General features: G+C 39.6%; 1 protein-coding gene across 2 annotated transcripts in view; it reads right to left on the reverse strand.

The window, feature by feature from the left end:
- UPF2 (UPF2 regulator of nonsense mediated mRNA decay) overlaps positions 1 to 19,977 on the reverse strand; it is a 67,304-nt gene extending 47,327 nt beyond the window's left edge. The window contains exons 1-7 of one of the 2 annotated variants that reach the window (XM_069801603.1): positions 19,823 to 19,977; positions 13,946 to 14,325; positions 12,109 to 12,888; positions 7,622 to 7,782; positions 6,408 to 6,605; positions 4,362 to 4,511; positions 969 to 1,031 (exon numbers count right to left, since the gene is read on the reverse strand). In XM_069801603.1, coding sequence (XP_069657704.1) covers positions 969 to 1,031; positions 4,362 to 4,511; positions 6,408 to 6,605; positions 7,622 to 7,782; positions 12,109 to 12,888; positions 13,946 to 14,307 — 1,714 coding nt within the window. In that variant the 5' untranslated portion in view covers positions 14,308 to 14,325; positions 19,823 to 19,977. The remainder of the gene's footprint in view (positions 1 to 968; positions 1,032 to 4,361; positions 4,512 to 6,407; positions 6,606 to 7,621; positions 7,783 to 12,108; positions 12,889 to 13,945; positions 14,326 to 19,822) is intronic. The other variant, XM_069801604.1, reaches the window with a different exon arrangement.
- Positions 19,978 to 21,376: the final 1,399 nt, after the last annotated feature.

Below are 21,376 nucleotides of genomic sequence, written 5' to 3' on the forward strand. Positions count from 1 at the left end.
AGTAGTAATGTATAACAAATACAGTTAGACTATCTGTAATAACCTCTCTGGGTGCAGATCAAATCATGCAGTATGATCACTGTAGAGACTGAAAGAAAAATTATTTTTTAAACACCTTTATATTTAACCAGAAATGCATGCAATCCTGCAGTTTTCAAGGAGTAGAACTGAGAAAGCATCAGAAGACACTAAGGACTTACTGAAGTTCTTCTGCAACGATTGGTGCCAAGCAATCTTCTACTTCAGCAACAATAGTTACTTGCCTTCCCATCTCTACAGACATGCTTCCTGAGAAAGCCCTGTCTCCCTTATTGTCAACATCTTTTTTTAATTTTTACAAAACTATAACCTTACAGAGGGTTCTCTCCTAGAAACTCCGCTCTGCCTGAAAGCTTCAGTCTGCTTTGTATAGCATCACCCAGACAGTGGAAATAACAGGAGTGCTTTTGTAATGCTAGTAGCTATTCCTCTGACATGAGTTTCTGTAATTAATTTGATCATGCAGGAGCCCTCACACTCAGATGGTACAAACCAATACTGTGAGCAAACTGTTGGCTGGATCCCCTTCTCTGTACAACACTTAGGCATAAGCATAATGTTAAACATCTTGTTGAATTAAAGATGCACTGAGGAATGTGTTCAGAATCTAGTCTCACTATTTCTTAATGAACATTTTTAGGTTTGTTTTTTTTTAAGTGCCTGCTTTTCTGATAGAAACTTTTCTAGCTCACTAAACAGTGTAGCAAAGTTAACAGGGTTGACTTAATACTCACTTCTACACGTCATCCCTGCTGCCGACCAACCCTAAAATAACTGGTGCTAGATATATATTAAAATCAGACTCCTCCTGTCCCTAGTACCCTTGATGGCTTCCACCCTGGCCGTTCCTTACTTAACACCTTTGTCTCCATTCACACAGCTTCATTTTTAACATTTTATCTTCTCTTAAAAACAACCTCAAAACTCACTTCTTTCAGCATGTTTTCCGTCACTATTTTCAGCGCCGGTGCTATCTGCTCCCTCTCTCTTCCCTGAGCATATTGAAAATAAGAAAATTAAGATTCACTCAAAGTTAACACAATAGAGAAACAAAATAAGTTAGCTGAATGCCTGGTAAACAAACCTCTTCAACTAACTGCATCAAGTTTCCTTTTACATGTCTTATCTTAAACTTAGTTGACTATAGACTCCAACATTTAGGGAAAAAGTGCAGAAACAGGCACTGCAATGCTGTGAAGGATGCTACACCAAGGCAGACCTGCTTTAAAAACACACACTTTGCAGAACTGTCTTGTCTCCCTTGTATTTGGAGAGAAAAGGCTGAAGAGAAGTGACAGGAGATGCAGATGTAACAAAAGATATGCAGTACCCACTGTCTGACTGGACTGTCTACCGTATTTATCCTATTTTCCCCTCTTTAATTTACTTATTCCCTCTGCCAATGAAATCCACATCCCCAGATTATCACAATAACTAAAGCTACTTTTCTTCATCTTGGACCTCAGGCTGGACGGGACTCTGAGCAACCTGATCTAGTTAAATATGTCCCTGCTCACTGGAGGCGAGCTGGGCTAGATGAGCTTTAAAGGTCCCTTCCAACCCAAACCGTTCTATGATTCTTACGATCTAAGACCCTGCTATACCTCATGGCATCCTCCCTTTTTATACTAAAGGCCCATCTCAGCCTAGGAATACTCTGTTTTATGTTTGTAATAGTATCATAATACAGTGGGTTTCATTCTTTGCTGCCTTTGCACAAAACATTACTACTAACTTACCTCAAGTACAGATGCACAAAAATTCAGTACATAAGAAGAAAAGTTAAAGCTGTATTTTGCAGCTGAAGGACACCTAATTTTCCTAATTTCAAACCTAAGTGAATTTTACTGAAGAGAAAGGCTGAAAAAAATCTACCCATTCACTAGATGGAAATGTATCAGAACTTGAAGCAACACCTAAATTTAGAATTTTGTTAATTCTGTATATCTAGTGCTACCAACTAGGGGCGTTCAGAATTACACACACCAAAAAACCATCATTGTGTTTCTCTATAGGTTTCAAGTAAAGTAACACGTGCTGCTAATTTATAGCCTAGTTTTCTAGCAGAACAAGGATTTGGCTATCATATCTATTTTAATTTCCATCATTAATTTATGAAGCTACTTGTCAGCATCAAAGAAATTTGACAAAGGTACAGAATTTGCAAAGACACTAAGTTTTTACATGTTTCACATAAAATAAACTAATGAGCAAAGACAATCATGAAGCAATAGTTCTCCACTATGAAAAAGCCTACACTGTGAGCCAAATGACATTACCTTCACAAGGTAGAAAGTAAAAGGCTTTCTTTAAGGGCTGGCTATTTAAAGAGAAAAAATAAACCCCCTTCTGACACATTTTAGATTAACCTTTCAGATGGGAGAATGTTTAATGCTCAGTCAATAGCTAGTTTAAAACCAGAAACTAGTATTGATGGTTAATATTTTATATTATGACAAAAGATGCATCACCTTTCCCTTACAATCAAAAGTACAATCGTCAATCCCTTCTGTGCTACTGTACATACTCAAACTGGCATTGCCTCCCAGTGAGCTAGAACCATACAAAGACTACATCTTCCACTCCTGATCTCATCTCCTGTTATTCCTTCCTCACTTCTAGGGGATCTCACACTCTCATGTTATTTGGCTTTGTCTTTATATTTGGAATAATCTTCATCTTCCTATCAAGTTAAGGATCCCTTCAAAAAAAGACAAGAAGGAAATATCCATGTTCCTTTAGGTATCTATTGCTAAAGTATTTTTGACCTATCTAGCAGGCTATGACCAGTCCAGAATGAACTGCTCTTTTTCCTTTTGATTTCAAAAGAATGTCTACGTGTACCTCCCTTACAGAGGACTGAAACCAAGCTCTTCACTGTTTTGTTTGGGATCTCTGACCGGAGGTAACAACTCATTAACAGTGAACATCCTGCAATTAAAACTTAACATCTTAACCAGCTTAATGAGGGGAAAGGGAAAATCTATTCCAAAGAGGGTATGGCTTTTTCCAACCTGTCCGGGTAAAGAAAGGACAAACCTAAGGAAATATTACATAGAATTATCCTGACAGCTTTCTTTTCAGAAGGAGTCTGAACCAGTCTGACTCTAGAGCTGTCTAATTTCTTTGAATTTGTGAGGTTTCACAGACCATCATAGTCCCAGTATTAATTTCAGCTTAACTAACTTTAGTCCAATTTAAAGATCCATATGCCCTGACCCATCCCTGTTGTCAGCTGAAAGAGACTGGCACTTTGAGGAGTTGTTCAAGCTACTCAACACCCAAACCTGCAGATGCATGCACTAGTTTGGTTATATGGACCCATGCTTTAAACACCAATACACAGTCTTTGCCAGGGCCTGAACTTCTTTAACTTCTTTGCTTTGATATGAACTCCACAGCTTGAAGATTTGGCTTTAACTTCTTAGCTTTTAAAGCCCATTGCAGTTTCAAGCAAAAGGATGATTAGATTATAAATTCACTAGATCAGGTAGGATTTTCACTTTTAAGCCACAGAATCTCCAGCCAGTGGACTCTAGATGTGATCCCCCCCCCCCTTCTAGACACAGAACAAGTTTCCTCCTTCAGAAATTAAAGAAAAGAATCTACACTGGAAATCCAAAGCAGCAAAACTGATGTGTCTTAACAAACTGGGCTCAAAGAAAACACCTCACTTGCTCCTCTATGAATTTGGCTCTTAACACCTGATGTTGCTTTTCCCACTATTCAGTACCACTGAAAGAAAAACTTGTAATTCATAAGAAAAATTCTTAAGAAATATTTTGCTGCCGTTTCCCCTAGTAAAACTAACACAGCTAGATTTTCACAGGTGCCATTTGCTGTCCTTTATGCATAATTAGAGGTTAGAATTCTTAAATCCTACTATGTAAAGCCATAACATCAAAAGAAAACTCTTTAATGATTGAGACAGAAAGGCAGAGCTGAATCTTAGATTTCAAGACAAGTTAAAAAAACAGAAAATATATTATTAGTACCCTAAGCACATTTGGTGAGAAAATAATGCATTGCAGTCTATATACTTCTTTCTAGTCACTTTTCAGACAACTGCCTTCACATTTGATTATTTTTAAAAGCTATATGAAGGAATTTGTAACTTTCACTATGTAAAACTCCATATAATACTTTTCACTTGTATCAATGTCTTGTTACAAATGCATTTTTGACCATAATCCTAACAGTTTCTAGCTACTAGTTTCATAAATAGATCTCCCTGAAGTCACTCTGCCTACTGACTAAAACCTATCAAGGTCAAAAAAGCAATCAGGAAACAACAAAGAATTCCTAAACCCAATTCTTTTTACCTTGCTCATCAAGAAGCTTTTTTGTAAGATCTTCTGCCTCATCTCCACAGTCTAACTCCAGGGGATCATCATTAATATCCAGGTTCTCCAGCTCCAACTCCAAATCCTCACTCCCAGGTGCTTCCTTATTATCTTTGGCATCTTTTGAATCTATACAGAAGTTAAGCAGAAATTTTAAATTATTAAATATATGCAGTCATGATTAGAATACCGAAAGACTCATGTTGCTAAACCTATGTTTCTTTAGTGTCTTAGTCTTGTTAAAAGGAAATGGGGCTAAGAATATCCACTTCTTGAGGCTATACTATCTCATCTGTTAGGTCTCAGTGGTTTATTATCCTTCATATAGCTTTACCCATATGCCTGAAACCCCCAAACATTTACCTACACTGGGGTCTGTTAAGGATTGCCAACAGATTCCAGTGCTTTGGTTTGTTCTAAACTACACCTGGTACGTCTTCATTGGATGACATACATACATTCAAATGGAACAAGATACCCAGAAATGCAGCAATCTAAGTCCAAAAGTGCTTAAAATGGACTGCCAGGCCATCACATGGAAAATGCAAGCAAAAAAACCTGCATACTGGGAAGGTCAGATAGAGAAACAGTCCAAAACCCCAGTAAATTAATATCACAAACATTATTCAAAAAAAGAGCCAGATTCAAAGATATAATTTCTAATTTAATGTTTGCACTGCATATTCTTCATAGCTCACCTGATAACAAAACTGACAAAGCAAGGTAAACAGAAAGTGGTTTACATAGACCAAGAGTAAAAAAAAAAAAAAAAAAAAGGAACAAAAAGCAGAACAGGAGGAAGATACTGAAGAAATAATGTGCTATGTAGAAGGTCAAATAAAAATAATATTTTCCTTGAAAACAAATAATCTATGAATCTCTAGATGAAGATTCAGAAAGGAATAGCTAACATTTTTCTTGGACAACAACACTGGTCCAGCATAGAGCATTCTTCCAAGAGATTACTATCTACAACATTTTGCTATTCTTTCAGGCGTCCTTCAAGCCTCATCTGCAGGCTATGCTTCATAACAGAAATAATTTTCAAGGCAAATAACCTTATTAAAATATTTAAATTTTTCAAACAAAAATGTGACACAACTTCTAAAGAGTGCACATGTCATACGGAAATAGCAGAGTCACAGAACAGGCAAACTGTTTAGAATCACAGACAAAATTAGTCTGGAATGGACCTTGGTGAGGTCTCTAGTTCAACCTTCTGCTCAAAGTGGATGAGCACTGTATTCACACCAGATTTCTCAGGGATTTTTTCCATTTGTCTTGAAAAATCTCTTAAGACAGAGATTCCAGCCTCCCTAGGCAAGCTGCTCCAACACCTAATTGTCCTCACAGGGAAATTTCAGAATTTAGAAATCAGAAAGAAGGCCATGAGCTATAAAGTTGAAATTCCTTTAATGCTCAACACTGACCTACTACATGTGCATTAGAAAATCATGTAGCCTGTGTCTTTGCTGGCATTTCCTCAATACCAAAACACTGTTCTTATCCAAACATGCATCTTCTGTTACACTTTGAGCCAGTGATGGTGAATGTCATTTTTATCCCATTAAAGCTAAAGTCTACCAATGCCTGGTTGTGAACCTAGAGCTGCATCAGAAGTAAGGAACCATCCAAGCCTCTTAATCTACTGGAATTTTATAGCGAGACATTTAGCTACCATTAAAAATTTAGTGGAAAAAACAGAATGAACACTAACACGTTTCAAAGAAGGCAAACTTCTAGGTTTCTCACAGAAAAGTTAGTATTTACTCATATTGGTTAAACTGCAATTATTTTAAATTTAAAATTCTATCAATATTAAAGGGCATTTACGTTTTTTTCTTCCTTAAATACCATACCCAGATATAATCCCTACCCTACATAGTTTCTTCCCTAAAAATTCATCCAACCTGGTGTACTGTCCTGATCACCACAAATTATTTCATTAGAGACTCATTACTTCCATCAAATTTGCTTATCTGTTGGACAACGTATGTTAAAAAACCACTCATCTAAGCATTCTACCTCTTGATTCATCTTTGCTGGAATCCTTGTTCTGGGAACATTTTTCATTATCTTTAAACAAAATTGCTGGCACAAAAGCCTTTAAGTCGATGAGATTCTCATAGAAGTTTCTAGCATCTTCATCTTCCCAGATACCCCCCTCCAGGTCATATTCTCCAGGCTTTCCTGGTGTGAAAATATCAATACCAGGTCCATGTTCTGCAAAAACAGTGAAACCATAAGAAAGTTACACAAATTCCTGATCTTCTAAAGGGAAGCACCTTTAAAAAAATACTTTTAGAGACATGTTAACCTATTTATTACTACCACTGTTTTCACTTAACTATTGTAACATATACTTTAAAGTGCTTTTAACAACCCAATCTTAATAGTAGATATATCAGTAAGTTATCTTAAAATTGTAAATTTGACATTGATAGAAAACACAGACAGTATGAGAGTGAAAGTCAAAACAAGTAAAACCAAGCAGCATGTCATGTGGTATTAGAAAGGAAAGCTACAACAGACTTTAACCATGTTAGCGTAAAAAGTAATCGCTTTGAGTATGATGAACTGTACCCCACTATATTTTACGAATAGAGGTTTAAAAAGAATAATTTTTAATTTAGAGGGATTCAAGAAATAAAGCTTTTTTAACCTCAAGATCACTTCAGACAAAAAGTACACTCATGATTTCAACAACATCTCGAAATCTAAAATTTGAGATTAAGGCATTGAATAGCTCTGCCAGTTAAATGCTGTACTTCTCCACAGGAGGTCAGAGAGCCACCTAGTGATTTATCTGGCTTAACAGTATGTTCCTGCTCATAACATCATGACCCAAAATATATTGCAAACCCATTTTTTAACAATATCAGATTTTGAAACTCTAACATAAACAGTTATTTAACTATTAAAAAATGCATTCTATTAAATGGAAAGGATTAGGTTAAAAACATTTTTAATTTCCATTTATTCCTATATTACCTGAAACAAATCTAAAGAAGTATTACTTAAGTTACTGTAACTACACAGCACATACAATAGTTATCGTTACATGTTGCATTTAATTACTGTAATAAAAAAGCATGTATTATTCATTCAATGACATCTTTAAGGGGGAAATAAAAAGAAATCAACGGAAAGAACACATCAGTAGGAGGGTTTGGTTAGCTTTCCCACCACGTTCAAGCCAAGTCCAGCATTCTGTTTACTTGCTTTAGAAGATAGCCTACCCTCAGGTGTTGGTTTCTCTTGGGGAAGGTCAGGCATATTTTCATCCAAAAGATCAGCTAGAGATTGAGAATTTGCCAACAGCTTTTGATACGACATTGCAAATTCCTCATATTGCTTGTGTCGATCTTCACTCAGTTCTCCTTTGGAGTGAAGAATGCGCCTACAAAAATCAAAGTTAGAGTAAGACAACCTTTTTTTTTAAGATGTATTTGAGCTATGCTGAACCACTACCAACTCCTCTGAGCAAAGCTAACCTTCCCTTTGAGGGAACTGTGAGAATTCTACTTTAGACCACAATAGCAAAAATGTGAGCAACACTAATTTTTTCCAAACAACCACAGTGAATTACCGACTTCAATATCATTGAGGATAGTACAGTCACAGAAGCTTCAACTTCAATGTCCAAACAGAAAGCATAACTTATTTCTCTGCCATGATTATCCTGTAACAGTTCTGCACTATGAAAAGGCTTTTGTAGTAAATTATAACAGTCAACTTACATGAAAGCTGGATAAAAATTGCTTTGCATCTGTAACAATACATTTCCATGTTGTTCAAATGATTAAATAGGCAATCATCACCAGGAGGCTCAAAAACAAGTTGCATGTTACAACCAGCCCATTAATTTTCCAAACCAAGTTATTTCAAGCAGTTACATTTGTTTTTTCACTTGCTCTTTGTTTTCTTTTATGAAACTATCCATACTTATTTTAAATTCTCATTTTTAAAATTGAAACCTGTTGTCAAAAGCAACTTGCATTTGAAGGATCGTAATCACTGCTTACAAGTGCACAATAAAACAGTTTCAGGATTACACGCAGAACAGCACAACACAGTTTTCTTACCAAACTACAATTAAAGCCATCTTGGATTTTAGACAAAAAATATGAAGAACTTTCAGTAGTTTGAACCAAATATACAGAACAAGGTCATTTCTGCTAGTACAAAGCTTGCCACGTAAGACTGATGAAAGACTGTCATCCTTGATTTTGGGTTAACTAAGAATAAGCTGGTTGCTTATTAGCAATGTTCTAGTTTGTTCTCAACTAGGGCTCCTGAGAAGTGCATTTTCCCATCTGTGGCATGATCCACTCTGCATGAACAATTCTTAATATGGATGAGGCACAGTCAGTTCTTTACCAGTAAGGGACACTTTGGGCCAGCTGAGCTGTTTGGGGACCTACTACAGCAAACATACAAATGGACTCAGATCAAACATGGACTTTCAAAGGGAAGCTGACAGAAGGAGCTTGCCTAGAAAATTTCCAGTTTGTTTTATAGTAACTTGAATAATGCTAGTAACATTGGACTAACTAGCTGTAACCACCAATGAAGCACTCTGCACTGAGATGAAAGCATCAGAAGATAAAGTTTGAAATAAGGTGCAAATGCCATAGTTCCTAAAGCAGGTTGTATCATTACATTATCATTAGGCTTTTCTTAAGCAATAAGTATACAACCACACTCTTGCCAAAAGACCCGAACATTTTATGACATAAAAATTCCCAAACAGTTTAAGCAATGCAAATTGAGGGATATCAATCTTGGCCTTTTTCAGTTCCAGTTTAATTGTAAAACAAAAGCCATCTTTGTACACAACACATTGACAGGGTGAGCAGCAAAATCCCTTATACCTGCTCAGAAGCAAAACTTGACATAGATGTCTTGCTAGAGGGCAAGCAGCAGTAACACTAGCGAAAGTTCTATTTCTTGACTCTCTTACAAAAACACACCTATGTAACATGTATTACCTGCCCCTGCAAAGTAGAGCAGGAAAAATTAACAGATGAAATAACTACTAACAATTTCTAAAGTGCAGTAGTTCAGTTTGGATTCAGTAAACATGTTAAGTGCCAATTCATGGAGCCTTGGAGCTTGCCATGGAGACAGCTATCCATTAGGTACACATTTTAAGTTTAGAATACACCAACAGCCTCAAACACGAGCACTGGAGCTCTGTGCTATTATTAAAAACCAAAAAAGCAAAGTGTTGTAACAACAGTACAACAGTTTCAGTTCTCAGTTTCAGTTCCCAATAGACAAGTGTTAACAAATTCAAGCAAGCTAAAGCATATTAAACAAACTTTAAGAAGCACCATTCATTTTTTAATACAATTAAAAGTACAGCATACAGTACTTATCTTACTTTATGTCACTTCAGAATTTCATGAAGTGCCACAACACAAGTTCAGCAGATCTTAAAAACATCCTTAATTTAGACAAAAGAAGGTTCTTCCATATCTAACACTCATTTTTGAAAACTCACACTAAAATTTGGGAATTGAGATTTTGCTGTGCCCTTAGCTGTGCAACCGAACAACCATCAGGTTCTACTGTCAAAGCATAACTCAAGGTAGTTTTCCTAATTATCTACTTGCATAAACCCTTGTGTGTAATAATGCTTTAATTTTATCTAAATGATTCAGCAGGTAACACAATATTAAAGCACCGTTAAGGTTAGCATATTAATTCTCAATTAACTCAACCAATCTGTACAGCTTGAGTTATTTCACTGTCACTCTCCTGACACACATAAATTCAAGAGGTATTTACCTGACAAAATATCGTAACCTAAACATATGACACTGTTGATGCACAAGAGGCAACAGTTCGCTCCCTGTTCACTTCATTGGTTCTGGAATACCAGCGGGAATAAAAGCTGTTGCTATCAGCAAAATGGATCAGGTTTCAAATACGCAGAGGACTGGTTTTTTCCAACAGGATTATTGCTTTTTTTGAAACAAACAAACAAGCAAACAAAACCCAAAACACCCCTAAAAGCAAGCAACCAACCACACAGTCACTTTCCCCAAATTCACAGTTTAGGAAGATTTCTGTAGTATTCACAGACTTCTTACTGGGCAAGTTTCTGTCTCTGACCTCATGCCTTGCACTTCCATAGCACGCAAATGCCAAGCATCTCTCTGTTACAGACATGTTGTAAGCAAATAAAATTAGGCAGGAAATTTTTTTATGTCTTGTTTCTTTAACAGAACTTATTTCCCAACTTTTATTAAGCTGTTAAAATAAACACCTTAAAGTTCAGATAGAGATAAATAATAGAATTATCTTAATCCAGTGATAAATGCTAGCTCTTCACACTCCTTCCCCAAAACAAAGCTTTGCACCCAAGTTCATAGGGATAGTTCAAATAATAAGGTACATAAAGAGGTCTTTAGTCTGTTCTACTCAAAGCAGGCTCAATGATGACATCAGACCAGACTGCTCAGGGCTCTATCCAGTCATTTTTATCCAGTTGTGCAAGTAAACATTCAAGTATATTTCCTCTCCCACACCATTTAAGTTCTTTCTTCTTCATGGGTTCTTAACATTCTTCGTATCTCTTGAAAATTTTTTTCACTTTATTTCCTATCACACAGACTTTGTAACACTCACTTATTGAAATGCCAGCCAGAACCAATGAACCCAGAACTAATTATAATTGTGAAAGTATAAAAGTTTATACTTGCTAACTTTTAAAAAACAACAACTAAGTCAGTAACATACTTCAAAGTAATAAGGTACTTTTAGAAATAATAGTAGCTCAGAAGTCAGTTTATGGTCCTGTGAAATTCAACACTTAGCTGAGACCAGATAGGACTGCAGCACAATAGCCATCAGCACAATGGATCCAAGTTTAAAGCCCTGGTTCAGGAACATCAAATTTTAATGTATTCCAAGCATACATTTGGCTCTGGACTGATGTTCAGTCTTTTAATTGAAACTTGTGTCTACATACAGTAACACATTCATTTCTATCTGCCTAGAATGTTTCCAAAAGGATTTAAGAATGTGTTTTAAGACCAGCAGTTGGATTTAGGCTGGCTCCAATAATGACAATTCAGGATGCTTGAAAGAAAAGCAAACTATTATTAAACAATGTGATCATGGTAGAAATTAAATTATTCAGATCTCACAGGTGTGTATATTCATACTCTTCAATGTTAGTATTTCATATAGACACTTAAGAGCATTTGAATCAAATTGTCTATACCCTCCAACATTTTTATATATAAAGTTTGCCCACATTAAACCGTAAGGGATACCTTGTTAATCTAACCTGATTTTTCCTACATACTGGTACACTAAAAAAAGTAAATAAGCCAAAGCCATTGTGGCATATGCTCCATTAGATACATGTGGGTGGAAAGGGAGAAATCAGATTGTGCCAACTGGAAAAGGACAGTACCAGCTGGGAAAGAAGCATTACTCTCAAGTTGCTAAGGGAGCATCACCAAATAGAGTTAAGAGAATTAAAGCTAAAGATCAACCACCATTTTCTTTAAAGCTATTCAAAGAGTCTGTTTGGTTTTTGCTTTTTAAGTATCCAGAGCAAATTTAGAACTTTTTTTAGATACATTGCAGAATACATTTATCTTCCACACACTGCTAACAGACTTTGTTTACAAATACTGCAACAAATCTAGGCATTTAATGAATAAACTATTTTTTTCTCCATAAATAAAAAGCAACATTCAAGTGTCACCTGTTTTGTCTTTCAATATTTTGTAGCTCCCTGTGGTCCCTTTTCAGGTGTTTGGTCAAAGACGTAAAGTATTCCTTCAACAAATTCTGGAAGGGCTGTTGTTTCTCTGGGCTAATTATTTCACTAGGAGGAAAGCTCAAGTTAAACTTCTCTGCAACAGTTTTTACTCTCCTTGGTACCAAACCAGCAATGTCATCTCCACAGTGCCGACAAAAGCTGATAACCACAGAAACGTGAGTGTGGGATTCTCGATCAGCATTAATAATATTTTTAAGCTGCTCATAGATTAAAGACAGACCTTCCTTGTCAGTGAAAATCCCAACTATTGTCAACTCTGCAATGAAACGCAAATCAGTTCTTAACTTGGTAATGTTGGGAGTCTTCTCTTCTTTCCTTGCTTCAAAATGTTTTTTCCAAGCCTGAAGTAATGAAGGAGCAAAATCAGCATAACGCTGGTGAAAGAGGGAACACAAGTGCACAGCGCAGTTCACATCTGATATTTTCAGCTTGGCTTCCACAATAGAAGCTACTGCTTCTGCAATGTATTTGCTTAAATTCAGGCTATTAAAGTCATGGGACAAGGAGTCCCTTTGTTGCTCTGTAATGGTTTTTAGCTTCTTAACAAAAGCTGTGTTCTTCTTCAGACTGGAATCCAGTCTGCTGAAGAAGTTTTCCTCAGGGCGATTGTCTGGTGCATTCTGGTTTTTGCTGCGAAGCTCTTTTCTTGCCTGATGGCGCTCCCAAGCCTCCTGATGGAGCTGATGTGCTTCCTCTTTTTCTCTAAGAGAAATAAAAATTAGTCATTTTTGTTACAGGACCTTACTTTCAGGTTAACAGTTCAAAGGAAAAAAAAGCCATAGTTGGAAACCCTCCAGTAGTTCTTAACACAATTTCCCCTTAATATTCTATTTTTAAATATTTAACAAGTTAATCCTAGAAAGCTAAAGCATCTGCTTCATAAACTCTGTTTAACTGCAAAAGGCAAGTACTACTTGTTACAAAATGAAATTTCTCAAATATTTCTATGCAGAACATACTAATCCCAACAGACTTAGAAATACAAACATAAAACTCCGTTTACTCCAGACAGAGATGAAGCTCCTACAGAAGAGGACAACAACCTTTCAACAAGTTACTGTATTACACAATTAAGGGAAATCTCTTATTCCTTAAGTTACACAGAAAATTTTAAATAGGTGAAACCCATCTGTCCCAGCTAGAATTTGGCTATGATGTTGCCTCAGTCTTAGAAAGTGACATATTTCAAACACAAGAATGTCTGGAATCTTGGCTTTACTGGTCTAAAGATGCTATCTGCAACACAGTAGTACCTTTTGGTAACATACTACGAAACACTGTCTCAGTAATACCACATACTAAACTTCCAGGTTACATTTCCTGTTTGCCATCCAGGTATCAATTCTCTATGATTGATTAAAAGAAATTACAGCCATCCCTCACAGTAGATTTGCTCTCATTACAGTCTGTGGACCTGTTAGAGCTTGTATTCCCAATTTTATGACATTAACACTTCTCCATCTTAAAAGAAACTGTGCTGCTTTATTCCAGCATAGCTCTGCATTACATGGTCATCACATGGAGAACACTACCAAAACCCCGTATTAGAGACTAATGTTAACAGAGGTTAGAGTTGAAAACTCAAAACTATGCAGAAGTCATAAAGCATACTCATACTCAGCTAGCCACGTAAAATTTAGAACACTACCTACAACTTACTATAAGTAACTCAAACAGTTCATCTTTTATAATTCTGCCCACAATCCTGATAGCAGGACTACAGCATTTGGCACAATTAAACCATTAACAGACAACTTACTTCAGTTGAGCAGCTGCTTCTTCTTGCTTCTTCTTCTCTTCCTCCTCTTGTTTCTTTTTCTCCTCTTCTTCAAGCTTCTTTTTTTCTTCTTCTTCTTTCTTCTTTTGCTCTTCTTCTGCCTTTACTTTATCCTCCTCTTTTTTCTTCCGCTCCTTGTCTTCCTTTTTTCTTTTATCCTCTTCCAGTTTTTTCTTTTTATCTTCAGGAACCTTTAAAGTCTCTCTTTTCATGCCAACCTTGACATCTTCTTTTGGCTTCTCCCTGGTGCTCACTGGTCGCCTTTCACTAAATTCTTTTTCTTTATTATTTAACGGAGATTCTTTTTCTTCCATATTTGCTGGCTTTTTGCGCTCAGCTGGCATTGTGTTACCCAGGCAAGTCTGCAGAATCACAGGAAAATAAGTACTTTTAACTTGTTGTTGATATATTGGTCACTTTCACAGCCCACCCGTACTCACTTAGTTCTTAACTAAGATAACTCCCAAATGCCTGACTCAGAATAAAATACAGGTTTAAGGTAAGTTTTCTTGAACTAAGGAATGGACCTAACGACAGGTAAAAACTAATCATTTTGTTAAAGTGTTACACTGCAAAGTTGTCTCCAGCATGAATTGTGAAGTAAAAGCATTTGAAGTTTCTACAACCTGAGGAACAGAAGATCTTGGAACATAAACAGAAGTCCATCTAAAAAAAAAATCCACAACTGATGAAAGCAAAGTACCCCCAACTTAAATATTTATCAGCATGCACCTGTGCCTCACTGACCTTTCTACACATCTCCTAAGAGTAGTCCCCCCTCCGTTACCTCTGCTTAGGATCATAGGATAATGCAGGTTAGACAAGACCTCAAGTGGTTCAACCTCCTGGTCAAAGCAGGGTCAGCTATGAGGTCAGACAAGATTGCTCTAGGCTCCAGTCTTGAAAACTGCCAAGGAGGGAGACTGCACAACGTCTCCAGCCGACCTGCTCCAATGCCAATGCGACACTGCCCTCACTGTGAAAAGCATTGTCTTGCTCCCCTCTTTCCTCACCCTTCCCAAAATCTCCCGAGTCATCTCAAGCACTCTTCCACACAGCACAAGTACCAGCCGGAAGAGCATGCTGTGCTAAGATGTACACACAAACCTCCCTGCCAGCAGGACAAATGGAAAAAATAGTAGAAAGGCTACAATTATCAAGAGTTATTAAAGGCTCCAGTTTGCATCTCTTCCTACTGAACCAATGCTTTTCTGGGGACTTGTAGGAGGTTTGGCATCTTTAGGGTTTCTAGCCCTCTAAGCTTTAGTTTCATTTGGCTAAGGATACAAAAAGTAACATATATTGAACAAGAAAGGGTAGAATCACAGAATAATTTAGATCAGAAGGAAACCATGGAGGTCACCTAGTTCAATCCCTTCCTCAAAGCAGGTCCAACCACATCAGGGACTTGGCTAGCTAAGTTTTGAATATCTCCAAGGTCAGAGATGCAATGGCCCCCTCTGTGCCCCTGTTCCAGTACCTGAATAACCACACTGTGAAAAAGTTTTTCCTAATACCACCCTGGAATTTGCCGTGCCCCATCTTGTGCCCGTTTCTTTTCATCCTATCCATATACAGCTTTGAGAAGAACCCAGCTCCATCTTCTCTATACTGCCCTGTTAGGTTGCTGTAGACAGTAATAAGACTTCCCCCCTCTTCTTACAGATTAAGAAACCGAGCTCTCTCAGTCTCTCTTCAGATACCATGTCCCCTAGCCTCCTAATGGTCTTCGTGGCCCTCCAGTGGACTTGCTCCAGCATGTCAATTCCTTTCTTGGAACAGAGAATCCACATCTGGATATGGTGTCCAGATGCAGTTTTGTAAGTACCAAATAGAGGGGAAGACTCACCTTCCTCAACCTGCTGGGTAACTGTTGCTACTACAGTCTAGAATGCAGCTGGCCTTAATGCAAGGGCATTCTGCTGACTCAGGTCCAGGGTCAGATAGGGCCAGACAGGACTGAAAGAGGCAGTTAGAACCACCTAAGCCTTATTTACTTCAGGCTAAATTAATTTCTTAAAAAATAATTTTCACATATTTATATGCTTCAAGTTAAACACATATATAGGTGGGACTGATGGGACACGATTGCACTGGATACCTCCTAAAGAACCATCACTTAGTTTCTATTAGTAACACCTGTTTGATTCCCAATTGTCACCCTTACTTTTGCCTTTCTGACATTTTACTCAGACTGGATGATGAAAATATGCTAGATTGTTAAGCAGATGCAGGAAATAAGTCAAAGTGGATAATGAGACACTTGCATTCCAATCTAATGCGGTGCACTTCTAGTATTACTTTTAACTATTTTGAAAGATATTTAAAAATAACACATCACACTAATGAAAATCTCTGTTTCTAAGTATTCCACATTACCTCCCCCACCTCCCAAACAATAAAACGACAGATTCATATACTGACGATCCCATACGGAACACTGCATTACAATTTAAGATGCTTGTCCAGGTCTTCTGGAAAAAAAAAATTGTTTGCAAAAATTCACAGTATATTCAGATATGGGCAGTGACAGCTTACTAATGGAGGACCTATTCAGGACTTGGCCTCTTTGATAGCAACTGGCAACAGCACTGATGAAGAAATGTTTCTGACGCCGATTTATGGAAGTGAGACGAATCAAATCAGCATTGCTTAAACAAGTACTATCAAATTTGGCTCCCTAATGCATGTCTACAACTAAAAGGTTTCACAGCTCAACATCTCAGAACTACCTGGATTTCAAAACCACTGATCTATATCATCTTAAAACAGTTTTATTATGAAATCAGTACTTAACAAAGAGGGTGGGGTGGGGTAATCCACAAAACCCAAACAAATAAGCAGCCCCTCAAGCCCCTTCATTTTAAAGGTCTGAACTAATTTTTCTATCTCTGTAGGCCAGTTAAGTGGGACCTGTTCCTCACAGATTCATCTGGGAGATACAAATCCTCTACATGTTCTGTTTCAAATTCAACAATAACTATTTATTAATCTTTTCTCACTACAAATCCACTCTGGGAATTCCATCAGTTTGAGACAGCTAACCTATCTCTCCCACCATTTTTAACAAAATGGGTTTGAAAGGGAAGCTTTTAGCATTTAAAACCACTGTAGTACCTTACTAGTAAGATTAGGTCTGTTAGAACATTGTGTAAGACTCTCCATTAATTGTATTAAAATGTTTTTCACCAATAAGTCTATTAAACAAAATAAAAAAATAGAGTAACACTCTTTTTTTTTAAAAAAGTGTTCGATTGTGAGAGATAATAAATTGGGAGCTAAGTTTAAAAGGAAAACATTGGGTTGTTTGAGTAAAGAAATGCTGGAAAAGCATGTCACAATTCTAATACTCCAGCTTTTATCTTTGTCCCCCACCTGCTGTTAGTAGGGTAATTCAATTACAATTTGGAAAAACAGACAAACAAAATATCCAGCTACACATGTAACTTTTAGCACAGTCACTTACCAAAATCATTACAGTACTCAAACTCTTATTAAATTTAGAAACTCAGAATTCTGTTTTAAAGATATATCTGACATTTGCTTGTATAAAAGCAAAATAGAGAAGATGGGATAAAAAGAAAAGAGATGGAGCATAATCAGGTACATCGTGATTTTGACCACAAGACAGTATTATCTGCTTTTTCCCCCATGAACACCGGTGACCAAAAAACCCCCCAGCAATCTAGTTTATAATAGATTTCTGTCCTGCATCACAGAATACATATGTTACAATACTCCTCACCACCTGCTACACATATACCTCATCACACAAACCCTTCTGATCGCACTGCCAGCTCATTTATGTCTACCAACCACTGATGGCAGGAGGCAGGCAGTGCGGTTGCTGCCTCCAAGCTATACACAGACTGATTCACCGGTCAGCACACAAGTGTCAGCTAACAGCACAGACAAAACCAGAACTGTCCACTGAGCATATGCTATCACCCTTCCCTCAGTAAGAATGTTAATTTAGACTTTGTTACTTTTCCTCAGCTGCCAGTTATCACAAGATCCCTAGAATGTTTATACCTTCAAAACATCTGCCTAATTTGACTGAAACTGGCTGAAAGGTTCAAAAGTTGTGGAAAGTGGAGAAAAATGGAAACAGGCAGCAGGCTCACCTGGGTCTCATTTCCCTAGGAAATAAGGCTGAAGATACAGAGTTTGGTCCAGATTAAGGGAATGATAAGGAAACATGAAGAGAAACTTAATCACTAAGAGAACTTCTATTTAATACCTAATGTTTATGTGAATGTACTGATGAAAAGGCATGACAATGACATGAACTTCATAAGCCAACAGATAGGAAGAACCAGCGCTCACAGCTGAAAATTAGAGAGGATGGAGAAGATGGATACAAGACAAGTGTCCATATGCTTTTGGACTCTTGACAGTCCATTTCTGTAGTGACATTTAGATGCTTTAACACTCTATCTTCTTAGTTTCATCACTTACAGATGCTATTTTTCCAAGGAAAACTATTTCTCTTCGTTTTTCCACTATTTGACCTACCTTAACTCATTCTTAATTAAGAAATTTTTTACTGTACCTGAATTTCTACATAGTTTTTTTCATACCAATCCTGGAATTTGAAAAACTGATGGGATTCAGTTCACGATACTCTAGGCTTAGAAACTTAAGAAATAGGTCTTGAAATACGCAAGCAACATTTAAGAAAAAACACCTATTTACTCTCTAGGAAACCAAAGATTCATACAAGGTATTCAGCATCATTAATCTAGTCACCATTGAGAATGAAAGGATAAACATCAACACCTTGGTCTGATATGCTTAAATCCTCTCAAATCAATAAAACCAGCCTATTGTCACAGACTGAAGTACCATGAACCAGAATCTTAATCCTTGCAAACACAAGCGTGGCGGGGGGGGGAATATGGCTTTACTAAACTAAGCATATTTAGATTTTTCACATGCTCTTTTACTGCTACTGGAAATTAAACTGATCCCATAACATTCCTTTATGCAGCTACTGTATTACCAAAGAGATAAGGGAGACAAAGAGCGCAGGCAAGATGTCCCACTTCTGACCAGCTGAAAAACCTCAAAGAGCGTTACAAATCAGAGCACCAACAAATTAAAAGTTCCACGAATTGAAATGCAATTAAGGTTTCTCTTAAAATAAGGGAAGGAACATAAGAAAAACACCACGGTCAATCAGAAGAAAGTAAACTTAGCCACAAGTTTTGAAAGATGAGACACACTGCAAGACAGGAAATTATAGCGCAAAGCAGCCCCCCCTACACAGCGGCAGGGAAGGCAGGCCTGCCTAACCCGCCGGGCAGTTTTACTTTCGATTCCATACCTCCCGGAGAAAGTGTTTTGCCGTCAGACCCGCAGGCACACGCTTTTCACCGGGAAAAAGCGGTCTACGGACGAGTCGCTAAACATGCGGGGCAAAAGACTTCCCAGCTAAGAGCCCTCCCCGCTTCCTCCGGGACGCCCCTACACATGTCAATCCACGTACGCAGGCTCTCCAACAACCCAGCCGCCTTCTCGGGCTCTGCCTTCCCCGCTCGCACCCGCCAGCCCCCGAAAAAAACCCAACACCCCCCTGCCCCTCTCCCTGCCCCCGCCCCCCCCGTGCCCTGCAGGCTCCCTCACCCTAGCCCTGCCTTCTTCTTCCTTCCTCACCCTCACGGCCCCCGCTGCCCCGGGACGCCTCAGCCCCGGGGAACCCCCCGCCCGCCTCCGACAGGCCCCTGCGCCCTCCCACCGCCTCCCCCCCCCCCCGGGCCCTCTTCCCCGCACACCGGGGGCGCCGCCCCACCCTCCGGGCCGCCCGCCGCCTCCCCCAACGGCTGCTGCGCCCGCCGCCCGCCGCCTCGGGCCCGCTACCTCCGCCCGGTGCGGACATGGGCCCGGCCTCCCGGCGAGCGCCGACTCCTCCGCCCGCCGCGGCCCCCTCCGCGGCGCGCGAGGCCCCCTCGGCTCTGCTCCCCTCACGACGCCCGCCGCGCTCCCTGCCGGGGCGACCGCCGCTCTGCCTGACCGACAGCACCGCCCCGACCGAGCCGGCGACGCCCGCCCCGCGACGCCCAGGCGCGATAGAAAAGGCGGCGCCGCCTAACCGCGACGTCGCCCCGGCGAGCGGCGGCTCGGCGAGCGGTGTTTCCCGACGGGTTAGGGGTCAGGCAGCGCGGAGGACAGCCCCGGGCGGGGTCCTGACGGCGGGCGGGCGGCCGGCCCTGCTCGGGTTACCGGGAGGCTGCGGAGGCGGAAGTGGCGGCGGGGGGGGGGGGGGAAGGGGAAGGGGGGGGGAACCTCGGCGGCGCGGGGAGGAGGAGGAAGAAGAAGGGGAAGGGGGGACGGGAATGGGCCATGAATGGCGCTTCCTTGGCGGCCCCAGCGCACGATACGCTTTGTCGCCCCGTGTGACGTCACTGCCGTGACGTGCCTCTGGCCGTGAGGCGTCACGGCGCGTCACGCGTAGTCGTCATGCCAAGGGTGGCCTTTCGGAGGGGACCCGGCACGGCGCTGCCTGATCCGTTCTGCTGTCCCCGCGGTAAACTACTAGGGGTAACGGTGGCATAGTATCGAGTTATTACGTAACCGATGACTTAACGGGTGTCGCCTGTTGCGTTTTGTGGCCTAAATCTGGTATCTCCCGCCCTCCCGACCTGCCCGTATTCTTGTCGGGACATCCGTCGGCATTTTCCAGCGGTAAATTCAGTTGCACAAAACTTCCCCGTGTGTTTGAAATGCTCGCCGTCTGCGTGTCTGGGCATGGTGTCAGCTGTTGGGCAACGCCGAAGTCGCCCGAACTGGAAAATGCTGGCGCAACCCTGAATTTCAGAGCGCGAATCTGGTATTTTTAGCATCCAGATTCTTAAGGATCAAGGTTTCTGACAGAAGCTTTTTCTTGGGTATGGGAAAGTGTTTACGCCCCTCCGGACTGAGAACAAGCAAACGCAAATACTTGGCCGTGACAGCAGGCGCGGGCCTGGATGCGCATAATGAGATCATTCAGCTGTTAAAGCCACCTTTTATTCAGAAGCAAGAGTCAGCCCAAATACAAGACTCTGTTTACTGATGCAGAGTGTTAGGTATCCTCTGCCAACTGGTACAGGACTAGACAGGTTTTTGGGTTTTTTTTCCAGGAAAGAACTCTCCTCCCTGTTGTTTAACTTCATTGCTCATTTTGCAGACACATCTAAAAACCTCCTTCTGGAAAAGTTTGAAAGGACAAAGTCATGCTCGTTATTTACACAGATCATTCAAGCGTACCTGCTACAGAAAGATTTCATTTACTTGCCAAAATGTCTTGAGTTACCAGGTTGATTTAACTGATTCACTAGAAGGGAGAAGATCCGTGTGCTAAACAGAGAAAACAAGGGGTTAAATGGGGAGGGTAACTCCATATTAGTGTTGGTACTTTATTTTCCAAAGGCA

The sequence above is a fragment of the Haliaeetus albicilla genome, chromosome 14, assembly GCF_947461875.1.
Source record: "Haliaeetus albicilla chromosome 14, bHalAlb1.1, whole genome shotgun sequence".
In the NCBI taxonomy this organism is placed as follows: domain Eukaryota; kingdom Metazoa; phylum Chordata; class Aves; order Accipitriformes; family Accipitridae; genus Haliaeetus; species Haliaeetus albicilla.